The sequence below is a fragment of the Poecilia mexicana genome, unplaced genomic scaffold (genome assembly GCF_051168715.1).
Source record: "Poecilia mexicana isolate PSO_F unplaced genomic scaffold, ASM5116871v1 scaffold_4, whole genome shotgun sequence".
NCBI classification, from domain to species: Eukaryota; Metazoa; Chordata; class Actinopteri; order Cyprinodontiformes; family Poeciliidae; genus Poecilia; species Poecilia mexicana.
In genome coordinates this window covers 13,673,357-13,696,125 of record NW_028263373.1, presented here as the reverse complement: position 1 = coordinate 13,696,125, position 22,769 = coordinate 13,673,357, and the positions used below count along the sequence as shown (strand labels likewise).

The 22,769-nt window shown below is 40.5% G+C and overlaps 1 protein-coding gene across 1 annotated transcript in view; it reads left to right on the top strand.

Moving 5' to 3' along the window:
• The window catches only part of tnfaip8l1 (tumor necrosis factor, alpha-induced protein 8-like 1), a 28,079-nt gene extending 5,721 nt beyond the window's left edge, over positions 1-22,358 (top strand). Inside the window, exons 2-3 of the mRNA XM_015013252.2 lie at positions 15,838-16,117; positions 18,616-22,358. Of these exons, the coding sequence (XP_014868738.1) occupies positions 15,846-16,117; positions 18,616-18,904 (561 nt within the window). The 5' untranslated portion in view covers positions 15,838-15,845 and the 3' untranslated portion in view covers positions 18,905-22,358. The remainder of the gene's footprint in view (positions 1-15,837; positions 16,118-18,615) is intronic.
• The last annotated feature ends 411 nt before the right edge of the window (positions 22,359-22,769 follow it).

The window sequence follows — 22,769 nt, the reverse complement described above, 5'->3', positions numbered from 1 at the left end:
TAATTAAAATGTCAAAGGCCTTGACATAAGCCGTAGCTCAAGCACTGGTTAGCCCCTTGATTATGTCTCCCATGATCTGCAGAGCTGTTAAGATGCTAATTATACTGTAAATAATATATAATTTAAAACGTAGACATGCCAGTTAAAGTGAAGTTATCTAAGAGTGGGCAGCTCTGGTGATTCCTTATTCTTCTTTTTTTTTTTTTTTTTTTTTTAACCTTTAATTTCAAATGAGCTTGCTTGTACCCATTAATTAACAATCCACTTATGCATTTTAATACATGAACAAGTGTTGTGAGTGAGCACAGTGCTGAGCCTCAGGCTGTGCAGCAGCCACTGTATTCTCAGCCTTATTACACATGCCTAACACTGACTGATGTTCCCAAATTAATGCCAGCAGCTCATAGCCACTATCTCTTCCTATATGTGCTGAGCCCAGCTTTTATCCTGGTCTCTCATCTTTTTCCCCCAACCTGTTGCGCAGTGGCAGCCCGCTCTCAGCCTCAAGTCTATTTTAGTTCAAATTGGCAGGCTGAATTATTAAAAGCAGATCCATTATGTGCCCGTGTGTTAATTATTAATTGTTCGGCGGGCTTCTGGCAGATCTGAGAAAACCGTTAAAGGGAAGGGCAAAGTATTTGAGCAGAAGACACTGATTGCCAACTGACTGCCAACGGTTACTGTGCATTAGGAAATAAAAATGACAGAGCCATAATTACAATGCAAAGATCCAAAGCCAGGGTTGTTTCATGCACTCCTGAGCGTGTTGCATCTGCTCAAACATTGCAGTTGCTCCTCACAAGTCAGACCCGCTACACAACGATGAGTACAGACACACAGGCCTGCCGGAGACGGTTTGTTAACACATGCGATGCTCCAAGCTGCGAGTATCCATTAGCAGTCAGCACCGCCTCCGTTACGCAACATCTCAAGAGAAGAGAAGAGAGGAGAAGAGTGAGACTGCAAAACTTGATGAGAGATGAAATTGCAGCATGCGCTTTGTCCTGAAATCCCGCAGCCCGGATCTCCAACAGCAAAGTGGTTCCAGTTGTGCAGCTCACTGAAGTGGTTACGTGTCCCTCTCGGAGCACAAAGCGCGGATGTACTTTATAGAACAACCAGGATTTTCTATTGTGTCTTTTAAGTGAAAATAGATTATAAAGCCAAAAGGAGGGAGAAAAATATGTGGTAAAAGAGGGAAAATAATTGAGCAGACGTCTAATACCTTTGATCACAATTAACCAAGTTGCTTTTTGTCGCAGCTTGATTTGGAGTTTTCTGCTGTCATGTTTGTTTGTTTGTACATGCGGCTTTGCAATGCAGAGGGAGTCAGAGCATGGGTCTAATAGTTTTTATCTTTTACTAAAAAGGACCTTTTTAGAGAATTTTGTGGCAAATGTATGTATATATATAAGCTTTGAGATGCCAATTCCAATTTTAGCCAATACAGATTTCTCTTGAAGAACTATAATTAAAAGAAAACGTACAAGAACAAAACTGAAGGTGTTTTGCTGCTTCGACTTGCCCATCTTTGTATAGAACCGACTTTGTCATATTGCTCTTTTAAAATAAAACTTATAAAGGAGTTGTCATTTAAAACAAAGACAATGATTGCATGAGTGAGTTTTTAAACTGGTTTTAGCATCATACTATAGGTGATTAGCATCACTTGAACAGAAGTCTGTGCATACTTTAAAGAACATCAGAGGTGTTGAGAATCAGTTCTCAAGATGTTTTCCTGCAGATTTTAAAGATCGGGAGATCTTTAAAATCGAAAACCGGGTCTAACAGGCTCGGCACGTTAGACCCGGGATTGTGACAATAAGTGTTGGTTGACGAGGTATTGGATATCTTACTTGAAGCTCACTCGCAGCTTTTTGATCGTTTGGTAGATGCGTTCTGTTTTGCAAGGCTTTTATTTTGCCCTGAATGTGTGAAGAGTCAAACAAGATGAGCGACGCCTACAAATTTTAACCAATTCATAAATTTTCCACTGAAAGGTCAAGCATGAACTTTTTATTGTGCAATAAAGCTATTCAGAAGCACTTCTCTGATCTCAGAAGACAACTTTCAGGAGCTGTCCTCTAATTGTGAAGAAGTATTTAACAGCCTTTTATTGCAGAATAAGTTGTTGGCGGGGGAGGGGGATGGGATGAGTTTCTCCCTCTTAAATCATGTCTTTTAATGGGCTTTTTGAACTTTGTTGTATTCATTGCTGTTTAAAGGATTGTAACTGGTAATTCTGTTGCTTTCAATTATCTTTCATTAAGAATACAAGATCATTGACCACCAATAAAAGGAGCTTGGAAGTAGGGGCGCACTGATCGATCAGCTGGTCGATCAGTCAACCCTATTTTCCTAAATTTTGGGTGATTGGCGAGCGGCTGATGCCTACATGTGAAACCGATCTTATCCACCAATCTTACTTTCATTTCAATAGCCACCGAGCTGCTGCACACTTTGTTGCACACTTTATTGGTGGCTTAAAGTTTTTAATGACCTCAAACCTTGTGATTTTATAATGTGTGAAACATTAAAAACTAATGAAACTGCTTTTTCTAGTTTATATTTGAGAGCACTACCTCATGTTCATCTAAAACAAGTTTGTATTGTTTCACATGTATTGATTAATATTCAATAAAATAAGATTGGAACATTGAAGGTGTATTGCGACTTCATAGCAGCCCAACAGTGTCAGTTTAAAAAAACTGGTTTCTGCCAAAATCAGAGTCAGTAGCTCAGATTTTTTTATCTTATATATATATATATTAGTGGTCGTCCAGAAAACTGCAATCTGTGCAGTCAGTCTTATTACATATACAACTCCTGAACTTCTACAACTTCAGGAGCTTATTTTAGACAGCAGTCCCTCTAATTTCCTTAAATATGTCTAATGATTTTGGATGCTGTCACTTAACTCACATTAGGTGAAAAAAGAACCAGCAAATACCATACATGTCTAGTTGGAACTGAAGTACTTTTCTGAAAGAGCAAGTATTCTCCTCTCTATCAAACTTCATCGCTTCTAGCCAGGTTGCGTGCCAGCACTGGGAAAAGGAGCTGGCCCTTTGTTTTAAGGACTGCTATTGTTGTAAGGTAATATGGTTCTGTTATCCCAGACTGGAAACAGGATATCTGTTCATATGCGGACATCTTAGCCAGTGCATTATTCTGTTCTGTAATTAATGGTGAGCTGACTTCCGCTTCTGAATGAGCGACATCCGACCCAACGCTTAGTCCATTCAGAGTCCACTTGGAACAAGTTATATTTCAAGGTAGTTGGTGTCAAAATGGGATTTCCCAATCATCATCTATCCACTGAAAACAATTATGGATTTAAGGGACTTTCCCCAAGCAGGCTCATATTTTAATTGGATTAAATAAATTAAAATGAAAAGTAGATTGAATGCTGCCATAGTTTTCAGCAGGTTTCCATTTTGCCCCAACATCAGCATGTTTTTTTTTTTTTTCATAAAACCAATTTATAATTTGACATAAAATTGATAATTTAACTCAAATTTGAGTTAATCGGAGAAAGATATTACAGTAAATAAATACAAAATGCTGTTTTTAAAGTTTACTGCGGTTATTTAAAATGGCTAAAATTAGTGTGACGGGGAAAAAAAACAAAATCTGTAAGGACGCTGTACTCTTCTTATTACATCATCGCTGTACTCTTCCATCTCTACTTATAAAACACCTTTGCTTGTTTAAATGAGTTTAAATGTCATTTCTCCCAGTTTAAAGTAGCACTCATTAATCACGTTGGTGATCTCGGCCTAAACTCAGATTCTCCTGCTTTATGTTAACTGCTGTAAAAATGCTGTTGTGTAAAACACATGTTTTTCCACCAAGTTTTCAAATGATTTGCTCCTGTTTAAGTGATTAAATACACTGGTAAATGATATTAACTCTTCCTACCTGCCTACCAAATCTTTCATTGTGTGTGTGTTTGACATTTGCTGGTTCAGCCACAGTTAACGCCGGGAGAGAAATGATGCCGATGGGTAAATGGAGGCAGACGCACCGTAAAGGTCACCGGCCCGGCTCAAACTGCTAACCTGTTAGACCGAACGCGAGTTAGACAACCACGTTAAGCACTGCTTTCGAAACGTCAACAACTGGAACCGTGAGGGGATTACAAAGCTTTTTTTCTGTTTGTTGTTGCGTGTTCTGGTTCTGTGACCTCCTCCGTCCTAAAGAAGGGAGGATTTGCTCTGATGGAGTTGTCTCTCCCGGGGTCACAGCGCTCCAGTCCACATGACTACTAAATCCCTGAAGAACATGAAAGTCGTGACATTTTCTGCTGCCATCAACCAATCAATTGTTATTCTGTCATGGGAAGTTCCACAGTCCCAGCTGAAGCTTTCCCCCCCTCCTCCCAAGTTGTGGTGGCCCAAGCACTTTTATATTTTTGTGTTGCCGTCCTGTTAATGCTGACTCTTATCGGCATCCCTCAAACTGTCTGTTTCCAGCTTCCTGTCATTTCTCACCCGTCACTTGTCAGCTTTATCGTCTCTGACAGCTGAGTTGAGGTGATGTAGAGGATTTATCTGCGACTCTGCTCAATGTTCCCCGTTTGTAGAAAAAAAAAATGCTACTCAGCCTACCTAAAATATTAGACACTGCTGTTGTGATGAATTTGTCTTATCAAGCATCTGAAACTGAAAGGAAACATTTGAAATAAACAAAAACGGCATCATAATTTTTTAAGTTTGAAGAGGAAGGAAATATTAGATGCACCGATGATGCTTTTAATTGGCCCATAAAGGTTTCCTTTTTACTTTGGTTTTACCTGCTAATTCCAATTTGCATTGCACTTTTATTTTTATTTTTTCCTGGGGCTACAGCACTTAAAAGAAAATAATATCTGTGCCTCCATTTAGCTAAAATATTGTGAAATAATCTATCAGAAAATTAGAAAGCTTCCTGGGCTTCCTCAAATTATTTAAAAGGAAAGAAATCTTGACGTATGTAAACTTCTGAATTTGAGGAAAGGAATAAAATGTTTTCTAAAAAAATTTTTATTTCTTATTTAGTAAGTAGGAAAAAAATCCTTTACTTGCTTAAAGCAGCAATGGTTTCGTCTGATTGTCATTCTTACTGAATAGATGAAAACTACATTGAAACACAAGCTACTGTTTGATGCATTTTGAGATCCAAGATGGAGGAGGGAGTAATTAGTTTTGATACATTTAATGAATATAACTGGGGGACATTTTTATAGTACATTTTATCTGCCAATTACTCATCAGAAGAAGTGTAATGAAACATGGCAGATTCCTTGTCTTGGACTCATTGATTGGTGCATCTCTATTCAAAACTTTCATTGCCGGTTAAAAAAGGAAACACTCAAAGGTGCAATGAAACTGGATCAATACATTAATAAGGATGCACAGGAAGAAAAAAAAAAGAAACAACTTGTGATTTGTCTTCATAATATCGTCATCTAAACTTAACCTCTTACTCCAGAGGTAGAAACTCGGTCCTCATTGATTGACCAACTAAGCTTTAAAAATCCTAGAACCTCTAATGCTCGATTGTTCTGCTTCACATTGTTAAACAGAAGAAAAACCCAACACGCCACCCAGCTCGTCGTTCAGTCGATGTTTGTCTGCCGCCTTGAATACTGCAACATATTCTAAACATTAGCCTTCAAAGTTGCTAATGCAACAGCTCCCACCTACTTGAATGCTCTCGCAAAGGCTTATGTCACAACTTGGCCTCCCGGGTCACCAAGGCATTGTCGGCTCGCGCTGCCTACACCACACTCAAGACAATCCAGGCTTTTTTTTTTTTTTTTAAGATGTCGTTCCAAGATTGTGGAATGACTTGGTAAGCGCGACCAGAACAGGGGCGACCTTGTTTACTGTCAAGAAGCTGTTGAAGACCCGGTTCTTCAGATAGCATTTCCTTCGCTGTACTTCCCTAAAAATCTCTACTGAAGTATTTCTTTGTGCGCTTTGACACCTCCGCACGGCCTTCCTACTAACTATGTTGTTAGATCCTGACTTGTAATTTGCTTTGAATAAGGGCCTCTGCCAAATGGATAAACTTAAATATAAACTGAACTTTTTCATTGCAAAAACACAAAATCTTGCCAAGTATTTTTGGTCTGGTCTCTAGTGCACATATCTTAGCACACTTTAAATAAGACAAAGCCAACTTTCAAGTAACTTTTTAGCAAGATGTAGGGGCTTGTTTTAAGTAAATAATTAATTAAAATTGACGATCAAGTGCTAGTCATAAGTGACATAATCTGCCAGTGGATCAAGACATTTTTCCCATTTTTTAAGTGAAATAGTCTGCCATCGGAACTAGTGCTTTTTCATTAATTTTAAGTATTTATGGAATCAAAACAAGCTCCTATTTCTCGTTGAAAAGTTACTTGTAAGTTGTGTTTGTCTTACTTTATGTGCACTAAGATATTTGCACTTGAACCAAACCTTCAGATTTTGTGTTTTTTGCAGTTTCGAAGTGAGGTTTGTGTGGATTTTAGTTTCTCAGTCCTGCTTTCAGTGTTTCTTTGTAACTGCTCTTACTCTAATAAATGAAGTGGGGTTTGGAGTAGTGAAAGAAAAGCTCATATACATAAAACCTGCATTAGGTGCGGTCCCTAATGTGTTCATAAAGTTTGGTTAAAATGTATTATTGCTTAAACCAATTCATAATTTAGAAGATTAGTCTCCGAGTGATGGGATTAGTTCTACACTCACTTCTTAATGGACTCTTGCACTTTTCCTGGGAATCTCTGAGAGAATAACAGCGTATCCCCCTCATCTGCGCCCTTTAATAAGCCCTGGATGGTGATGATGAACATGTGACAAACAAGGCCTCAAACTGTCATCATTAAAGTCCTGATTGATGTTATGCCACAAGCTGTGGCTTTCTGTGTAATTGCAAAATTATATGATGTTGGTCTCTGGGCTGTTTGGCAAAATAACCGAAGGAAACCTCAAAATCACATAAAGTTCTTGGTCATGGGTGCGTTTCCATGTCAGAATGTTTTAGTTTAAACTTTTTTTTTTTTTTAAACATTTTCTCTGCATGTGAGGACAATGAGTACTTTTTTTTAAAAACTACTTACACTGGCTAATGTTATAATCCTTTTATAATTTGTTGAGCCTCCGTTCACTTCATTGCTCTCAAGGACCTTATGAAAAAGCTGGATGCGACAGCTGATGGATTCCATATGAATACATTGAAGTGACATCCAAAGTGTCCCCACACAAACAGCAGCTTTATCTGCTCTGAAACTCAGACACCTCAAACTAATTATGGATATCTCGATTTCTTTTCATCTCGCTCGAAAATCCTCCCAGACCCGCCGAGGAAGGCCAGATAAGTTATTTTATTGTCTTCGCAGTCTGTTTTAAGCTCCATCCCTCAGTTGGGCTGTCACACTGACTTGACAGGGCTGTCTGTACCTGCAGCAGGGCGACAGAGTCCCTGCTTCCATTACCTGAGCTCATGCACTGTCACAAGACATCCATCACACATTGTGTGAGGTCTGGCTTCATTTCCATGAGTCACCTCTGCCGAGCCGCTGTCTCTTTTTGAGCGAGACGTCGTCGGCTGGTTCGAGGCGACCGTGCGAGTTCTGGCTGCTCTCATTAGAAGTGCCGAGCTCCCGGCAGCCAGGCCCATCGCTGTAAGCCTGTAAGCGCAGATGTTTGTTTGTTTTTTTTTTTTTTTGCGCTGATCAGCAGGCCTTGTATATTCTGCCACAATGCTGAGCAGCGCTTTCTCCTGTCACGTCTTGTTTTGCTTCAGATCTGCTAAAGTCTTGCCTCTCTAAATACCGTGGAGACACCGTGTCAGGGTTTGCTGTCTGCAGCCACTGCACTTCACAGACCATTTAAGATTAGGTGCCTCACCACTTTCATGCTTCGCAGCCACGCATGTACACAGATTTTATTCTAAAACCATGTTTACATGGAGCATTAAGCTTTCTTTCCTTGGGGGCAACAGGAGTGTGACGGGTCTTTGCAGTGGCATGCAGAAGGGACAACTTTAGTGAATAAAATATGATTTTCAGAGGACATTAATTTAACAGGCGAGTGTGTAACCCGTTGGGCCACATGTGTAAGATCCTCTGGTTTGCCTGTAATAAATGTAAAAAAAAGGATCTGATGTTTTGTTGCAGAGTTAACTGGGATATTGGACTTGGCTCAGGTTCAGTTCACCCCTTTACTCGTCAGGTCTCCCACTTTGTACTTACACTTCACTTTATCTATACAACCAACCCATTTTGTTTGACTGTATATCTGTGGTAATACAGGGTATCTATGCAGTCTGAAGAATGGAATTAGTGTTGTTTTCCAGGTACAAAAAAGAACATCTGGACCTTACCCTGATTGCTGATGATCCATTCTGGTTTTATTTGTAGTTTGCGTTGGTCACAATTGGTTGGCTTCAACTTATTCACGAGGACCCCACGTCCTAGGTAGATATAACATCTAGGGAGTTGTATAAATGCCAGTGTAATATTATTTTTTATTTTGCTACTTTATAACTTTTTCCTTTTCACACAATGCATCACTTTTGCTCAGAAACATAGACAATGAGCAAGTTTTGCTTGGGGGTTTTGGAGGAAGCTGCTTTTGGAGGAGGTTTTTATACACCTGCTTATTCCTGGCAGCGTTCTGGCGGTGAGTAAGCCCCTCTCCCTCTGGTTGAGAAACAACCGCACACATGGATCATATCAGGAGGCTTCTCTGTTGGCAGGACACGGGGCTCAAGGCAGCGCTCACCCTTTCAGCTCTGGATAAATGATTTCCAGATGTCCCAAACAAATGGACAAAGGATTCATTGGCGATTTCAACATTGCCCAGTTCTCTTGTGTTTCATGTGGAATTTCATCCCCTTTGTTATTATTGAATAAAAGTGTCGTTCTTTGCTGCTCATCTCGTGAAAAGACTGTGCAAATGTCTTGGTGTCACTCAGATGCACCCTCGCCTGCTGCCGATGTTGAGAAAGCTATGCACTGGTGGCAATAAATACTCCACGAATCTCCTCTTCTCACCTGGTAGTAAAAGAAATGCAATGACTTATGAGTTCGTACCAGTTAAATTCACATTTGAATTAAATTTTTAAATAAGAAAAACATTTTATAGCCTAAAATGCAGTAATAAAGCATTCCTACAGCATATATGCTTAATCATTTGTAGCAAAGGATGCAAAAATACTAAAAAATACTTCTGACACCAACATGTGTGAAGTTTTCTGTTGGACTTGACATCAGTACACATTAGTGTAGTGCTAATCTTTTTACTATTTTTGGGGGGTTGACCGATTAATAATTGGAAAGAAAATGGTGGTCAGTAGGAGATTTTTTTTTAAAGAATTTGAACTGAGTGAAGCTAAAACAGTTTTTTTTTTATTATTATTATTAATGTAAAATGTATCTATTTTTTTGTACAGTTGTGACTTGAATTCTGCATGGTTTATTTCACCAAATGGCCTTTTCTAAGTCTTTATACTCCAGTTTAATAATTTTCTAAATTAGTTGACGATTATTTCAATAATCAACTCACCATGATCAACCTGATTAATCGTCTCAGCCCTAGCTTACATCTTTATAAATGACTAGATGTTTTGCGTTGCAGTGGGATCCTTTTTTTATGTAACACAATCCCTACAAAAGAGATTCCTTTTAGCTTTTTTCTCCAAAAGCTTCACCTCCACCTTTCAGGTTATTTTCTTTCACAACTAAATGGAAACTCTCTTGCTGCCGATCATTCACACAAGCTTTTAGAGAGCATCACCATTTTCTCACTTTTGGCAGCCGCTTCAAGTATCACATTACGGATTGTTGAGATGGAGCTGGAGGAGTCTGGTTTTGTAAACCTTCAAATTAAATGTGTCCCGGCTTTTTCCTAAAAGAAATGGCTGTGAACGAGGCAAAGCCCATAGAAGCTAATTAAGATTTTAGAGCTTAGTAAAAGCCGTTTGAAAGCTGAAATCTCTCGGGTTGGCTGAGCATTTGCGCAGCTCTTCTATTCTCCTCTTTTAGAGCAAGAATGTTAAAAGTGTGTTTCTTCTTTGGAGATCACTGGATTTTCTTCTTTACTATGAATAATAACAGGGAGGTTAGCAAAACTTTGACATGCCCTCTCAGTGTTTCTCTCGAGTGACTCCACTTGCACACAAGCCTCCATATTTGAACTGTTTGTATACACAAACCCTGACAGGCAAACACTCCACCTCCCTCTGCCCCCGTCCTCCTCATCCCCTGTTTTCTGTAGCTCTCCGGCTACACAGCTGACAGCGTATGATGGCTCAGGTCCCTGACGAGAGTGGAATTTAATGAGCACTATGAAATCTCTCTCCAATCTAAGAAAGTGGTCTATTATCCATCAGCATTTCTCAAAACTGATACACGTCCGTCATAGGGAGAGAAACAGGGAGGTGTAAATCCAGACTTTCTTTTTTTTTTTTTTTTTCTTGAATCCTCTGAAATGTGATTCTGCTCTCAGAGCTGACCAGACCAGCCGAGCACCTATCACTTAAATAGCAACAAAGATTTCAAACTCATCTCTTTCTCTCTCTCTCTCTCTCTCTCTCTCTCTCTCTCTCTCTCTCTCTCTCTCTCTCGGCTCAGTCATTATACGTCTCTTTTCCTTTGTTTTACATTTCACACGCATTGCATCAGAGGACGACTGCAGCTCGGTAAGTTAGTTAGGACTACGTTGAAGCGGCGGATGAGGGATCTGCCGCCGCTCCTTCTTCATCAGCTAAACCAGAGACACGACTACGCGTCCGGCAGCCGCCTCAAGACGAGGCCGGCCGGCGCCACATCCTGCTTCGGGAGGCTCTGTAAACGAGCTCTCGCTCGACGCCTACGTTTTCTCAACGCGTCAGTATTGACTTGTAACACACCTCCACCCTCTTTATTTTCTCTCCCATCTCCCCTTCCTTCGCTCGCCCTCTCCTCGTGCGTCTCCTCTCTGGGAGGCGTCCTGCTGACGCTCTCCAAGGAGTCTTATTGATATGCTTAGAGAGGCATTGCAGACGGAGGGAAAGAGAGGAATGAAAGTCACACACTGCAGCAGGAGATTCACTGCCTCCTTTCTGCTTCCATCAACAGTGGGAAAATAAAAAATCACAACTTACCCAGCAGGGAAATCTCGTAGCTCCTTTTTTTCTTTTTTCCTGCTTTGGATTTGTAATTATGGCCCTGCGAGAGGATCGACAGTTGGCCTTTGGGGCATATGTTCAATTAATCTTTAGAGCTCTTTTCATGCTGAGACATAGAGATTAACTCTTTATCATGATGTCAATGGGACACTTGGTTAAATGCAGCTTCTTTGGGTTTTTTTTTTTTTTTTTGCAGTTACATTTTGCAATGAATCGCATGTCTGAGACTCTGAAAGGAAGGAAATCTGATCTGACTGAGTCTGCTTTATTTGTCTTTTTTCCCCCTGAGGTGTAGAAGTGTTTCCTTTATTTCTGTGTGCGTTTCGTCACTTCCCCAAGTTCCTCACTCTTGGGCTAGGCATTGTTTATTTAACAAAGGAACGGATGCACTTTAAGTTTCAGATGCAACATGCCAAGATTTACACACTTTTAGCCAAATTATTGTTCATTGAATAGAAAAAACAAACACCTTTATCCCCTCAACTAATACTTTTTATTTTCAGCTTTAACGTTTTTTCTTTGTTTGCTTTTTTATTTATTTATTTATTTTTTCCTTTTAAAAACATGAAATTATTTGCAAGAACATGTCAGTTTTTCCTCTGGGAAATCATAGCATGCTAATTTTACAAGTCACTTCAGTCATATCGACAAATCTTCCAGTTTTACAGACGCAAAAGTACATCTGTAAAACTGACAGATGCCAGTTTTACATCAGGATGCAAAGTTTTTTTTTAGGATGAAGATTTATTTTTCTGAAATCGAAGCATACAGTTCTTTATGCTCTTCTCAGCAACCGGTGAATTAGCTGGTATCTGCTTCAGCAGTGTTCTTTTAATTGATGACCCGGATTTGGCGTTTTTCCACTGCTATTTTGATGATGAGCTTTGAGTTTGGACGGTTTGTCTGCCGTCAGCATCACCTTTAACTCCCTCTTCAGATTTTCTGTCACATTCTGGTTGTGGATACTACTTCAGGCAACAGAAACGTGTTTCAAAAAGTAAAATATGACTTCAACCGTAAATTTGGTGATAGAAGCCCAGCATAAACAAAGGATAACTATATATCCTCTATTGAAAACGTGCAAAATACTAGTTTGTCTGAAACCTAACCATTTACTTAATTATCTCGTTTTTTTTGTTGTATTTGCTGATTTGTTTTTTGAAGGGGGAAGAATTTAGTTTCATGTTTAGTATCTTTGAACTGATGGGTTGGGCTGTTTAGTACATTCTGAAAGTTTTTTGGTTCAGTTTGTACTCTTCATTTCTATATTGTAAAAATAATAAAATATGTAAAAAAAAAAAAAAAAACTATCCCTTTGTTCCTATGAAATGGTTATAATGCTGCTGGCTAGAGCTGCGTAATATATTATCATAATATCATCTTACACAGTTAGCATTTTTCTGTAATACATTTAGGGGTACTAGTTTTATAATGCAGCATAAAAAGTTTTTGTATATATATATATATATATATATATATATATATAAAAAGGTCTAACAGCAGAGCATAGACGTTGAGAGGAGCTGCTGAACGCTATGATGCAAACCCAGTGAAGCGCTGGTATCCCAGCGTAATGGACTGTCAGGTCGTGTCCTTGTCCCTTTCCACTCTGGGAAGGAATACTTTAGCAGTCAGGCTGTGACGGCAGCGTAACACTGTTTGGATCAGCACCACGAGGTAGATTGCATTCTCTCTTGAGTTTCCTCAGCAGCATAGTGTCTTTCTCTATTTCTGCCCTCCTTTCTGCAGAGCTCTCCCTCTGTAAATCATATCAGCCAGACTGATACAATCAGTATCCTCTGCAGCCAAGTGACACAGATGTTGTTCAGGTTGAGGAAACTGTGACAAACTAAACAATGCTCTCACACCATAGAGTAGAAAGTGTTTATCTGATAATAGTGTTGGCTATTTTTCTCTTTTTTTCTGTTTGATATGAGTTTGCTTAAATCCTCCCTATCAGGAGCCCCAAACTGACTGTTAGCCTTCCTTTGGTATGTGAGTGTATCTCTCTCTCCAAACTCCCTTGATAAAACTTCTGTTTGCCACAGATAAGGTACCCAGCACTGATAAGTACAGAAACCTCATTTATAAAATCTGATTCATCCCTTTAAATAACTCCACGGCACATTGCTGATGTTTCTTATGGACTGGTAATGCCATGCACTCAACCATAAATGAACATGAAAGCTTGTAGCAACAAAACGTAGTCGTAGTTGTGAAAGCTACATGCAAGCAGACTGAATTTTCTGAATATTAAGTTGCTGGAGTTCGCTAAGGATGAAATATCCTTTCTATATGATCCCAATAGTGGTGAGGTAATAATGCGGTAAGAGAGGGCCAACACTTCGCACTCAAAGTAGTTCCATAAAGACAAGAGCAGAAAACTGGCAAGACATACGCTGTTTAGTTTTGACATTTTAGATGTGTCTTGATAAATTATAATGTCATTAAAAAGTTTGTTTCACTAATTCAATTCAAAAACTGAAACTCATATGTGTCAGAATATTTAAAGCTCTGGTTTCTGTTTTGCTAGCACTTATAGCTAGAGGAAATGTCAGCCTCATAAAAAGTAAACCCGGTATCGGTATTTGGGTTTACTTTTTATTCATCTATACCTGTCTGTTTTAATAGTTGGAACAGCAAATATATCTTAAAATGCATTAATAAACAATGGAAACTGTCTCAGAGGCTTAAGAACTCTTCCTCATCTTGGCTTTTGGACGTACAGCCAATCGGTGACGAGGAAAATGCACGGCACTCCTGGTTTGGCTGCTTTGCAAATGCCAACCAATGGCATTGCACTTTTTCTTTTGAATATTTCAGATATGCTGTACAAAAAACATTTGTAAATAGCTAAATTTTCTGCAAATAATTTGGGATTCCACTGAAAACTTGGCAGGTGTCCTCTGTAATCGCTGTAGTTCTGCTGGAGTGCTAAGGAGTCTCGGGTTGCTTTAATTGCTGCCTCCTCCTTCTCCACATTTTTGGGTGTGCTTTCTCTCATTTTCTTCTTCACAATGCTCTAGTCTGCCTGCAAAAAGGAACAGAAGTGCTATTGTTATTAAACCAGATATGTGTACCTTTGGCAGTCCAGGAAGGGCGCCAAGCCCTTCAAGAAAATCAAATCCCCAACTCCATACAGAAGGAAGGATGAAGTTCTCTAAAAAAAAAAAAAAAAAAAAATCCTGATACAGGACTTCGCTGACTTTGGACTCTCTAAAACATAGCGAACCAACACCGGCAGATAACGTGGATCTTTAAATCCTCACTGACTGTAGAAGCTTCACAGTCAGCCTCCAGTGACTCGTCAGTCCAGGTGTCGTTACCTTAACTTCTAAATAAAATGCAAAATGTCCTTTCATCTGAAAAGAGGACTTTGAACCTCTGAGCAGCAGTTCCAGATGGGGGGGACACTTCTTGGTGTGTGGTTTAAGAGTTGCTTAAGACATAAAATGTAACAGTCCGTGCCCTGGATACGACCAGGTGTGGCGGCTCAGTGTGATTCTCTCCCAAACTCTTAAAATTCTTGGAAGAAGCATTGTGTGAACGTTTTGTGGCTTATGCTCCTGGTGGAGGGAGTCCAGTCAGCAATCTTCCACTTGATTGAGTAAACCATAACATAGACATAACATTTCTATAATGAAATCATTTTTATTGGGCTTACGTACCACAAAATTTTATGAGCTGTAAGCCATAATCATAAAAATAAACAGAATTTGTGACATGAATCTATATATGTCCCACCGTTTATCTGACTCATTTGCAGAGTTTAAATGAAAATGAACGTTTTGTATCAATTTAAAGCTCCTGTTTTCCTACAGGTAAATACTGTTCATATATATAGTAAATCTGTAAACAAGCCCGTGTAAAATTAAGCTCACGGTACACCTATTCATTCACTCTCCTGTGCTGCTAATGGACTGTTACAGAAAAAAAACACATTTTTTGTTGTTTTTTTTCCCCCCCACATACTCCCAGGTGATGCTGGGAGATTCGCAAAGGTTAGAGAGGAAAATAGATTCTCTTTATTTTATTCCTTTGAAAAGAGGAATGTGTAAACCTGCTGTGAAAGCCGGCAGCCCCCGTGACCTCCCACTATTCACGGGCTTTTATCATGCGTGCAGCCTGTCACTGAGTCACCTCACTTGGCACGCAAACACAAAGATTCACACATAAAGTCAAGCCACCCGTACGCGGCGACCGAACGGCTTCTGCGCGTCTGCAGCTCCCCTCCACGTGCACACCCGGCCGTCCGCCTTGTTCCCTGGACGGTTTTAGGCTAACTAGATGTTCGGATTACACCAGCTGCTTTTGCGTGGTCGTGCTTTGAGCGACTTCACTCCCACACTCACGACGACACATTCTCCTCCAACTACCAAGCCAGAGGGGTGCCGGCGCTAATTTGACAGCTGCCACGGCTCATTATCTGATAAAAAGACAGTTCTTGGCCCTGCAGTTAAAACACTATCAGTGTAAATGTTATTTGCAATAACCTCACGCGTTGCAGACTGCCAAGGTAATGCACTGTCAAACAGGATGTCTAAGGAAAGGTTGCTTTAGTGTCTAATTTTGCGCCGACGGCGCAGCGCCAGTGAACAAACATCGTCTTTATAGGCATGTCCTGTAAGATGATCCATTTCCTGGTGGATATAACCATTAACCAGGTCGCTGTCCTCTCTTTGCTCCATCCTGACCCAGACTCGACCATGGACTCCTTCAGCACCAAGAGCCTGGCCCTCCAGGCACAGAAGAAGCTGATGAGCAAGATGGCCACCAAGAGCATGGCCAACCTCTTCATAGACGACACCAGCAGCGAAGTGCTGGACGAGCTGTACCGCGTCACCAAGGAGTACACGCGCAACCGCAAAGAGTCCCAGAAGATCATCAAAAACCTAATCAAGATGGTGGTGAAGCTGGGCGTGCTTTACCGAAACAACCAGTTCAACAGTGAGGAGCTGATCCTGGTGGAAAACTTCAGGTGAGATGGAAGAAACCGTCAAGCCTCTTATTTAATGTGAAATATCACATTACAGAATTAAATATTGTTGCATTTTCGATTTGGCTAAGGGTATGTCCGCCAGCTTTGCATATTTAGAAATAGCTAAATTTTCATATTTTTCATCGTCAAACATCTCCAGTTCTGTCAGATTTGATGGAGAGTATTTATTAAAAGCAGTTTTCAATTCTTGCAACATGTTTTGAATCTGATTTAGGTCCATTTTACCAAAGTTGACGTGCTTCAACCTAAATTATGTCATTGTAGCTGTGGTTATACGTTTCCTGCCACATACAGCGTTTTGCATGTAGGCCAAAAAGTTTACATTTGGTTTCATCTCATCAGAACACACTCTTGAATGTGTTGAAGAGTGTTTTACAAACGGGCTTCTTCAAGGCTCTCCATCAGTCAGACTTTTTATGTATCATTTTACTTTCAGTTCCCAATTATGCGCTGCCTTGCTATGATCCGTCATATGAAATGTTGATGAAACGTTGATGATTTTTGTGCTTGGAACATCACAAAATATGGAAAGGGCTATGAATATTTTTCCTAGACACTATATATTACATGCTGTAAAAAAACAACTTTATTTTAAAACAGTTGGCTTGTTTCTAATAATTTTTTTGTCTTTACTTCATTTCTCAAACAAGCAGAGCAACACATTATTCAATCTTTGTTGCTGTTGTCGTTTAGTTAAAAACAATGCCATTATTTGTTGTTAATGGTAGCATTGTGCCTATCAGCATAGTGACTTTATCAGGTCTGAACAGGAACCACAGCAGGCCTGCAAACCTTCCTGCAGTGCTGTAGATCCAGCTTGATGATTTGCTTGTATTCTGCACAGAGGGTGTAAGATTTCCACCGGAATATTTTTGGTTTTTAGCTTACTCTGCTTTCTTCTCCTTCAGCCTCAGCTTTGGTGGTGTGTGCTGTGTGAGGAAAGTTTGCAGGGTTTGGACTTCTGTAGCATAGAAACTAATCAATTGTACACCTGTAGGTCACTTTGTGAGGCTAGTAACAGAATTACTCAGCACTGGTGATGTTGCGGGAGAGATCCAGTCAACAGGACCTTATCCACCTTATTCCTGACATCCATGAATTTTAACCCTACAGACTATCGGCTGCTCATCTGTTCGGACCAGGCAGAACCTCCAGCCTAAAATATTTCCGCACTGCTGTTAATCTTCAGAAACTGATTCTTTTTTTTTTTCTTCAAGGTGAGAGTTTGTAGGATTTCAGGTACTGAAGTGAAAGGTGCAAACATGCATAGGGGTAGTAGCTTCAAAATCTAGATTTTTCCTTTTGTAGGCACTGCCATTAAAAGAGCAGTGAGTTCTCGAGGTTTGCAAGGACACGTCCTTAACGGTATTAAGACATATTAGATATCATTAGGCTTTTATGATGACTTTCTGTGTCTGTCAAACCTTAGTCTGGCCTTTATTTATATACCCGTTTTTATTTATATACCTCTCATGAAAGTTAAACTTGTGCAGCCAATTTCAGACACATACTTCCCTAGTCAGTGTTAAAAAGCCTACGGTAAATGTTTTGAAGATACTGAAGAGTTTTTAGTGACTTCTTTTAACACCTTGCAGTCAGATTTCGCGGTGAACTCGCACGGACGACCAGATCTGAGCACATTAGCAGCTATTTTTAAACCCCTTATCAGACTCATGCGCTGCTACAATCTCCTTACTGAAGGCTTTAGACAGATCTCTGGATCTCACTCTGCGTTCAACAGTAAACAAAATCGCTGAGCTTTAAGCGGTGAAAACCTCCTTCGAGCAGTTTGGAGGTTTGGTCCACCGCTCAAAGTGACGTGGTTCCTAGTTTGGAGTTCCCTCAAATACAGTATGTTTAGGCATTGCTGAATCGTATTTGTCAAAAACGTTTGATTTGCTTTTGTTTTTGAGCGTCTTGGATTACATAAACCTTTAAATGTCCTTCACCGCCTCAGCCTGTTCCTCATTCACCTGAGCTGTTCTGTTTTTGTTTTGTTCAGCTCTGGTTTAATGTTCAGGTTTGTGTTTGCTAGGCTGTTTGAGTCAAGCATCTGACTGTAAGCAATGTATGTCAGGAGTTGACAAACCTTGAGAAGTAACAAGGATGAACCTTTTTTTTTTTCTTCTTTTTTTTTTGGCAGAAAAATAAAACCTGCAGTATGAGGGGTTTTTTTAATGTGCTGATGGAAGCAGCTTAATGAAATTGACTTTTACATCACTTTGTATATTTTCCACTAAAACAGTAAAAGTGTGAGGACTGTGAAGCTGACATAAGTGCAGAGTCTGGAGAACGGGGCCTGTGTTAGCGTGGAGATGTGTGGCTGTGCAGGACAGCGCTGTAACTAGTGCAGTGGGGGAGCCCTGAAAGTTTCCTCCAGAAAATCACGAGGCAGCACTTTCTATTTTTTACTCCCGTCTTGCTGCTGCTCTGGTGTAGAAACTGACGGCCTCTCACTCACTCTCTCCCCCTCGCAGGAAGAAGGTCCACACTCTGGCCATGACCGCCGTCAGCTTCCACCAGATCGAGTTCACCTTCGACCGCCGCGTCATGAGCGGCATCTTGAACGAGTGCCGCGAGCTCCTGCACCAGGCCATCCGCCGCCACCTGACCGCCAAGAGCCACTCGCGGGTCAATCACGTCTTCAATCACTTCGCCGACTGCGACTTCCTGGCGGCTCTGTACGGGCCCGCCGAGGTTTACCGGACCCACCTGCAGAGGATCTGCAACGGGGTCAACAAGATGCTCGACGACGGGAACCTCTGACCTCCATTCGCTGTACTGTTGCCTCAGTGCTTATTGTTGGATTTTCTTTCTTTTTTCATTATTATTATTATTATTATTATTGTAAAGGTGACAATCGTAAACATTTGTACTCTACATGCTTCCAGATGTTGCTGTACTGACATTTCCCTCATTAAGTTTGTCCAAAGACTGCTTCTGTGCTTTTTTTTTTTTTTTTATATATATATATAAATGAATGTAAAACTTTACACTCTTGTTAGTATATGTGACAACTGTGCCTGTAAAATCCCCCATTTTATTCTTGTTTTTGCGTTAAAAACTCAAACATTGGCACAGGCCTAACCTCTCCCAGGTGCTTTTAAGGGACTTGCACCTAAAGAGGAACAAATGACATAAAGGAATGATTGTTTTTGTTTTTTCTCGAGTAGTGTTGCACTCATTTCTCAACAAGCGCTGTACCGTTTTCTCATCTGCTGTTGTGACGCCGTGTGAAGCTCAGCAGCCGGGTAATCCTGCTTAGCCTGCATTTTCCCCACCTTTAGAGGAGAAGCCAGGCGTTTGTTTCCAAAGGCTGCCGTCGGACTGCAACTGTCTGGTTTCTGGCCACCACAACAGATGTAAAATGTGCGAGTCACGGGGAAAAACTATAAACAAGAAGGAATGCGTCGGTGCTGCACTCTGCCGATTGTTTCCAACGTCTCTCTGGATGCGCAATCATCCGGTCGGGGAGAATCCCAGTGAGGGCACCAGCTGCAAAGTTCGACCAGCGGGGGAAACCTAGATGTTGCAGCTCGAGTCTGCTGGTCATTCAGATCCAGCCTCGTCTGAGCTGAAGTGGCTCCTCGTAAGCAGTCGGATGAAAGACTGGCTGCTTGGAGGACCAGGCCAGGTACAGAAATTATCACAGAGACGAACACGGCGCCTGATTGTGCTCTCCCGCCGCAATTACAGCTCCTCGCTCCGGGGTGGCGTAATGGCCTGGAGCTCGCCTCTGTCGAGCAGCCACTCCATTCCCCCCCTAATGTGATGGAGGCAGCCACCACCTCTGCTAGCGCAGAGCGAGGAGTCCTTTAATGGACTGAAACATGTTGTGTTTCTTCCCCCCTTTAAGCAGCATATGAATAGTTACACCTATCCCTCTCTAAGCTCACATAATAATGGATGTCTTTCCTTTTTGTCCACCTTGTTTTGTATCAGCGCCTCTGTCTGGGAGATTGTTTTGTGCTGCGGCCTCATTTAGTATTCTGACTGTGTGTGTGTGTGTGTGTGTGTGTGTGTGTGTGTGTGGGGGTGTGTGTGCGCTCGTGTGTGTGTGTGTGTGTTTGTACCTGTGAGAGAATTGGAAATTGAGCCGTGTAATGAGTGCTGTGCTTTCCCAGATAGGATTGCTGAAACTTTAACTTCTTCTGCAGCAGCCCGGCCAAAGAAAACAGCACTGATGAAACTCCAAATGCTTCCTTACCTTAGAGTAACACTCAGTAAAACTGCATGCACTTGATTATTGACAATAAGGGACACAAAGAACCTGACTGTTGTGGTTTCAGGCTATTTTAACGAACTGTTTTTCATCCTTACATGACTTCCTACACACCGTCTCTCACTTTTGGACCTATTTGACCATATCATTTTGGAAGGCTTTGAAGTAAATCCCTTCTCCCTAAAGAGTTGACTCTAATTGTCTCTTTATGGCATTTTTTAAAGTCCGTCCACATCTCAGGGATAGTTTAAATCTGCTCGTTTAAAATCACCACCGCAGGCCGTTTGAGCTGCCTCATTTATATTTACGAAAGCTCACGTTTAATATTCTTTTCTTGTTTTTTGTTTTTTTACTTTTACTTCAGTGACTTTTTGTATTTGCTGATTGTTTCGTGTCTCTGTACTGTATCCTTACACAACAAATATAATACAGATTACTTTTTGAAGGAAAAGAATAAACTTACCCTTGTCTCTTTTTATCTTTAATCACACACAGCGTCATCTCATCAGCGTGTTGGATGTTCTGCGTTTTTCCTGCCCGGATCGGGTCTGACTAATCTGTGTGTGTGTGTGTGTGTGTGTGTGTGACCTGAATTTCGTCGACTAAATCCCTCACTCTTGCTCGGGAGGGAGAATAAAAACACAAACCCATCTGACTTGATAAGCAACTCGAGTTGGGGTCACTTTTTTCCGCTTCTCCCAAGCGGACGCTTCGGTCAAAGGTATGGCAGGAAATGAGTAATGTGGAAAGACTTTTTTAGCTTCTGTTTTTGGGCATTTAAACACTGAGCTCAGCTTCAGTTTGATTAAATTCCTCTGCGTGCGCATACGTCCACTCTTAATGCGCCATCTACTCTGCAAGGTTTTAGACTGAAACGATAATTTGCCTTGAAACGTGTTCGACGGTCCTCCCTGTAGCACACTTGAAAATCTGCTGCAGAACTAAGTGGCCATTTATCCTCTAATGTGCTCATTAACTCAACATGAGGTTTTTTGTGTGTGTGTGTGTGTGTGCAAGTTCAGAGCACGTTGTGACTGAGGGGCTTAAAAGCATCTTTATTTTTTTTTTTTTCCCCAGTCTTTTCTACTTTTCTCCTGTGTTGTTAAATAAAGCAAAAACATTCATCTGAAATACTTCTTTCTTCTTCTCCCCAGGGGGAAGTTGTGTAAGAGGTGTTCAGCAGGGTTGCTAAGAGTTTTAATAATTTACCTTTTTTTTTTTTTTTTATTGATTCCTAACTTGCCATAGATGCATGTCATGTCAAACTCAGAAACTCCATTGTACAAAGTAGTGATAATACTTAATTGACGCATAGAATAAAAAAAATCTGAAATGAGGTGTATGTTTATATTAAGCACCTTTGCATGTCTAACAGTTTTGAACCACTTGAGAGTAGATTTTTGCCTTTTTTTTTCTTTGAAAAATCGCTCAAGATCAGTCAGATTGGATGGAAACTGGCCATAAACATAAATGCTCAAGTCTTACCACAGATTTTCAATTTGATTTAGGTCTGGATTTGATTAGGCCATTCTAACACAAAATTATGCCTTGATCTGAACCATTATAGCTCTGACTGTGTTTACGCCTATTATCCTGCTGCAGGGTGAAGTTCTTGTCCAGGCTCTAATCTTCTGCAGCCTCTAACTGGATTTTGTTTTCAGCATTGCTTTGTGTTTTTCTCCCATGTCCGTGCTGAAGAAGAGCACACCCACATTATGATCATGTTGCAGCTGTGCTTCACTGTCCAGCTAGTGTTTTTATTTAATCTAAAGTGTTCGTTTTCTAGCCCACGTAGCGTTTTGCTTTTAGAGGAAAAAAAAAAGAAAAGAAAACTTTGGCTTAATCTGATTAAATCGCCTTCTTTAACATGTTAGCTTGTTTATATGGCTTCTGACTTTGTGAGGTTTCTTTCAGAAGTTTTTTTATTTCTTGCTGCTTTCTCAGATTTGCGTAGTGCATGACAAAAAAAATAAATAAATACCATGTTCTCCTACCTGAGCTTTGGATCACTGCTGCTCTCGGTGTTACCGTTTTGTTATGGTTACAGTTGCATGATTTTTTTTCTTCTTTTTTTTTTTTTACAACTGTAAATAAAATTGAAAATGAGGATTTTCTATCCTATTCAATATAATTTGTCTTGATCTACCACATACAAATAAAATACTGCATTTTTTGCGGTTGCCACATCATGAAATGTGGAAAAGAGGTGTGAATACTTTTATGAGGCATGCTTTGTGCCTTAGATATTGTTTTCTAGCCCAGAGTTTTGCAATTTCTGCAAAACTCTGCTTGACCTGAGCTGCTTGATAGCCATGATGTTTGTTCACTAATATTCTCAGGTGAACCTCTAAGGCCTCCTGAAGGTTACTGCAATGGATTTTAATTGGGAGCATAGGCGAAATAGGAATG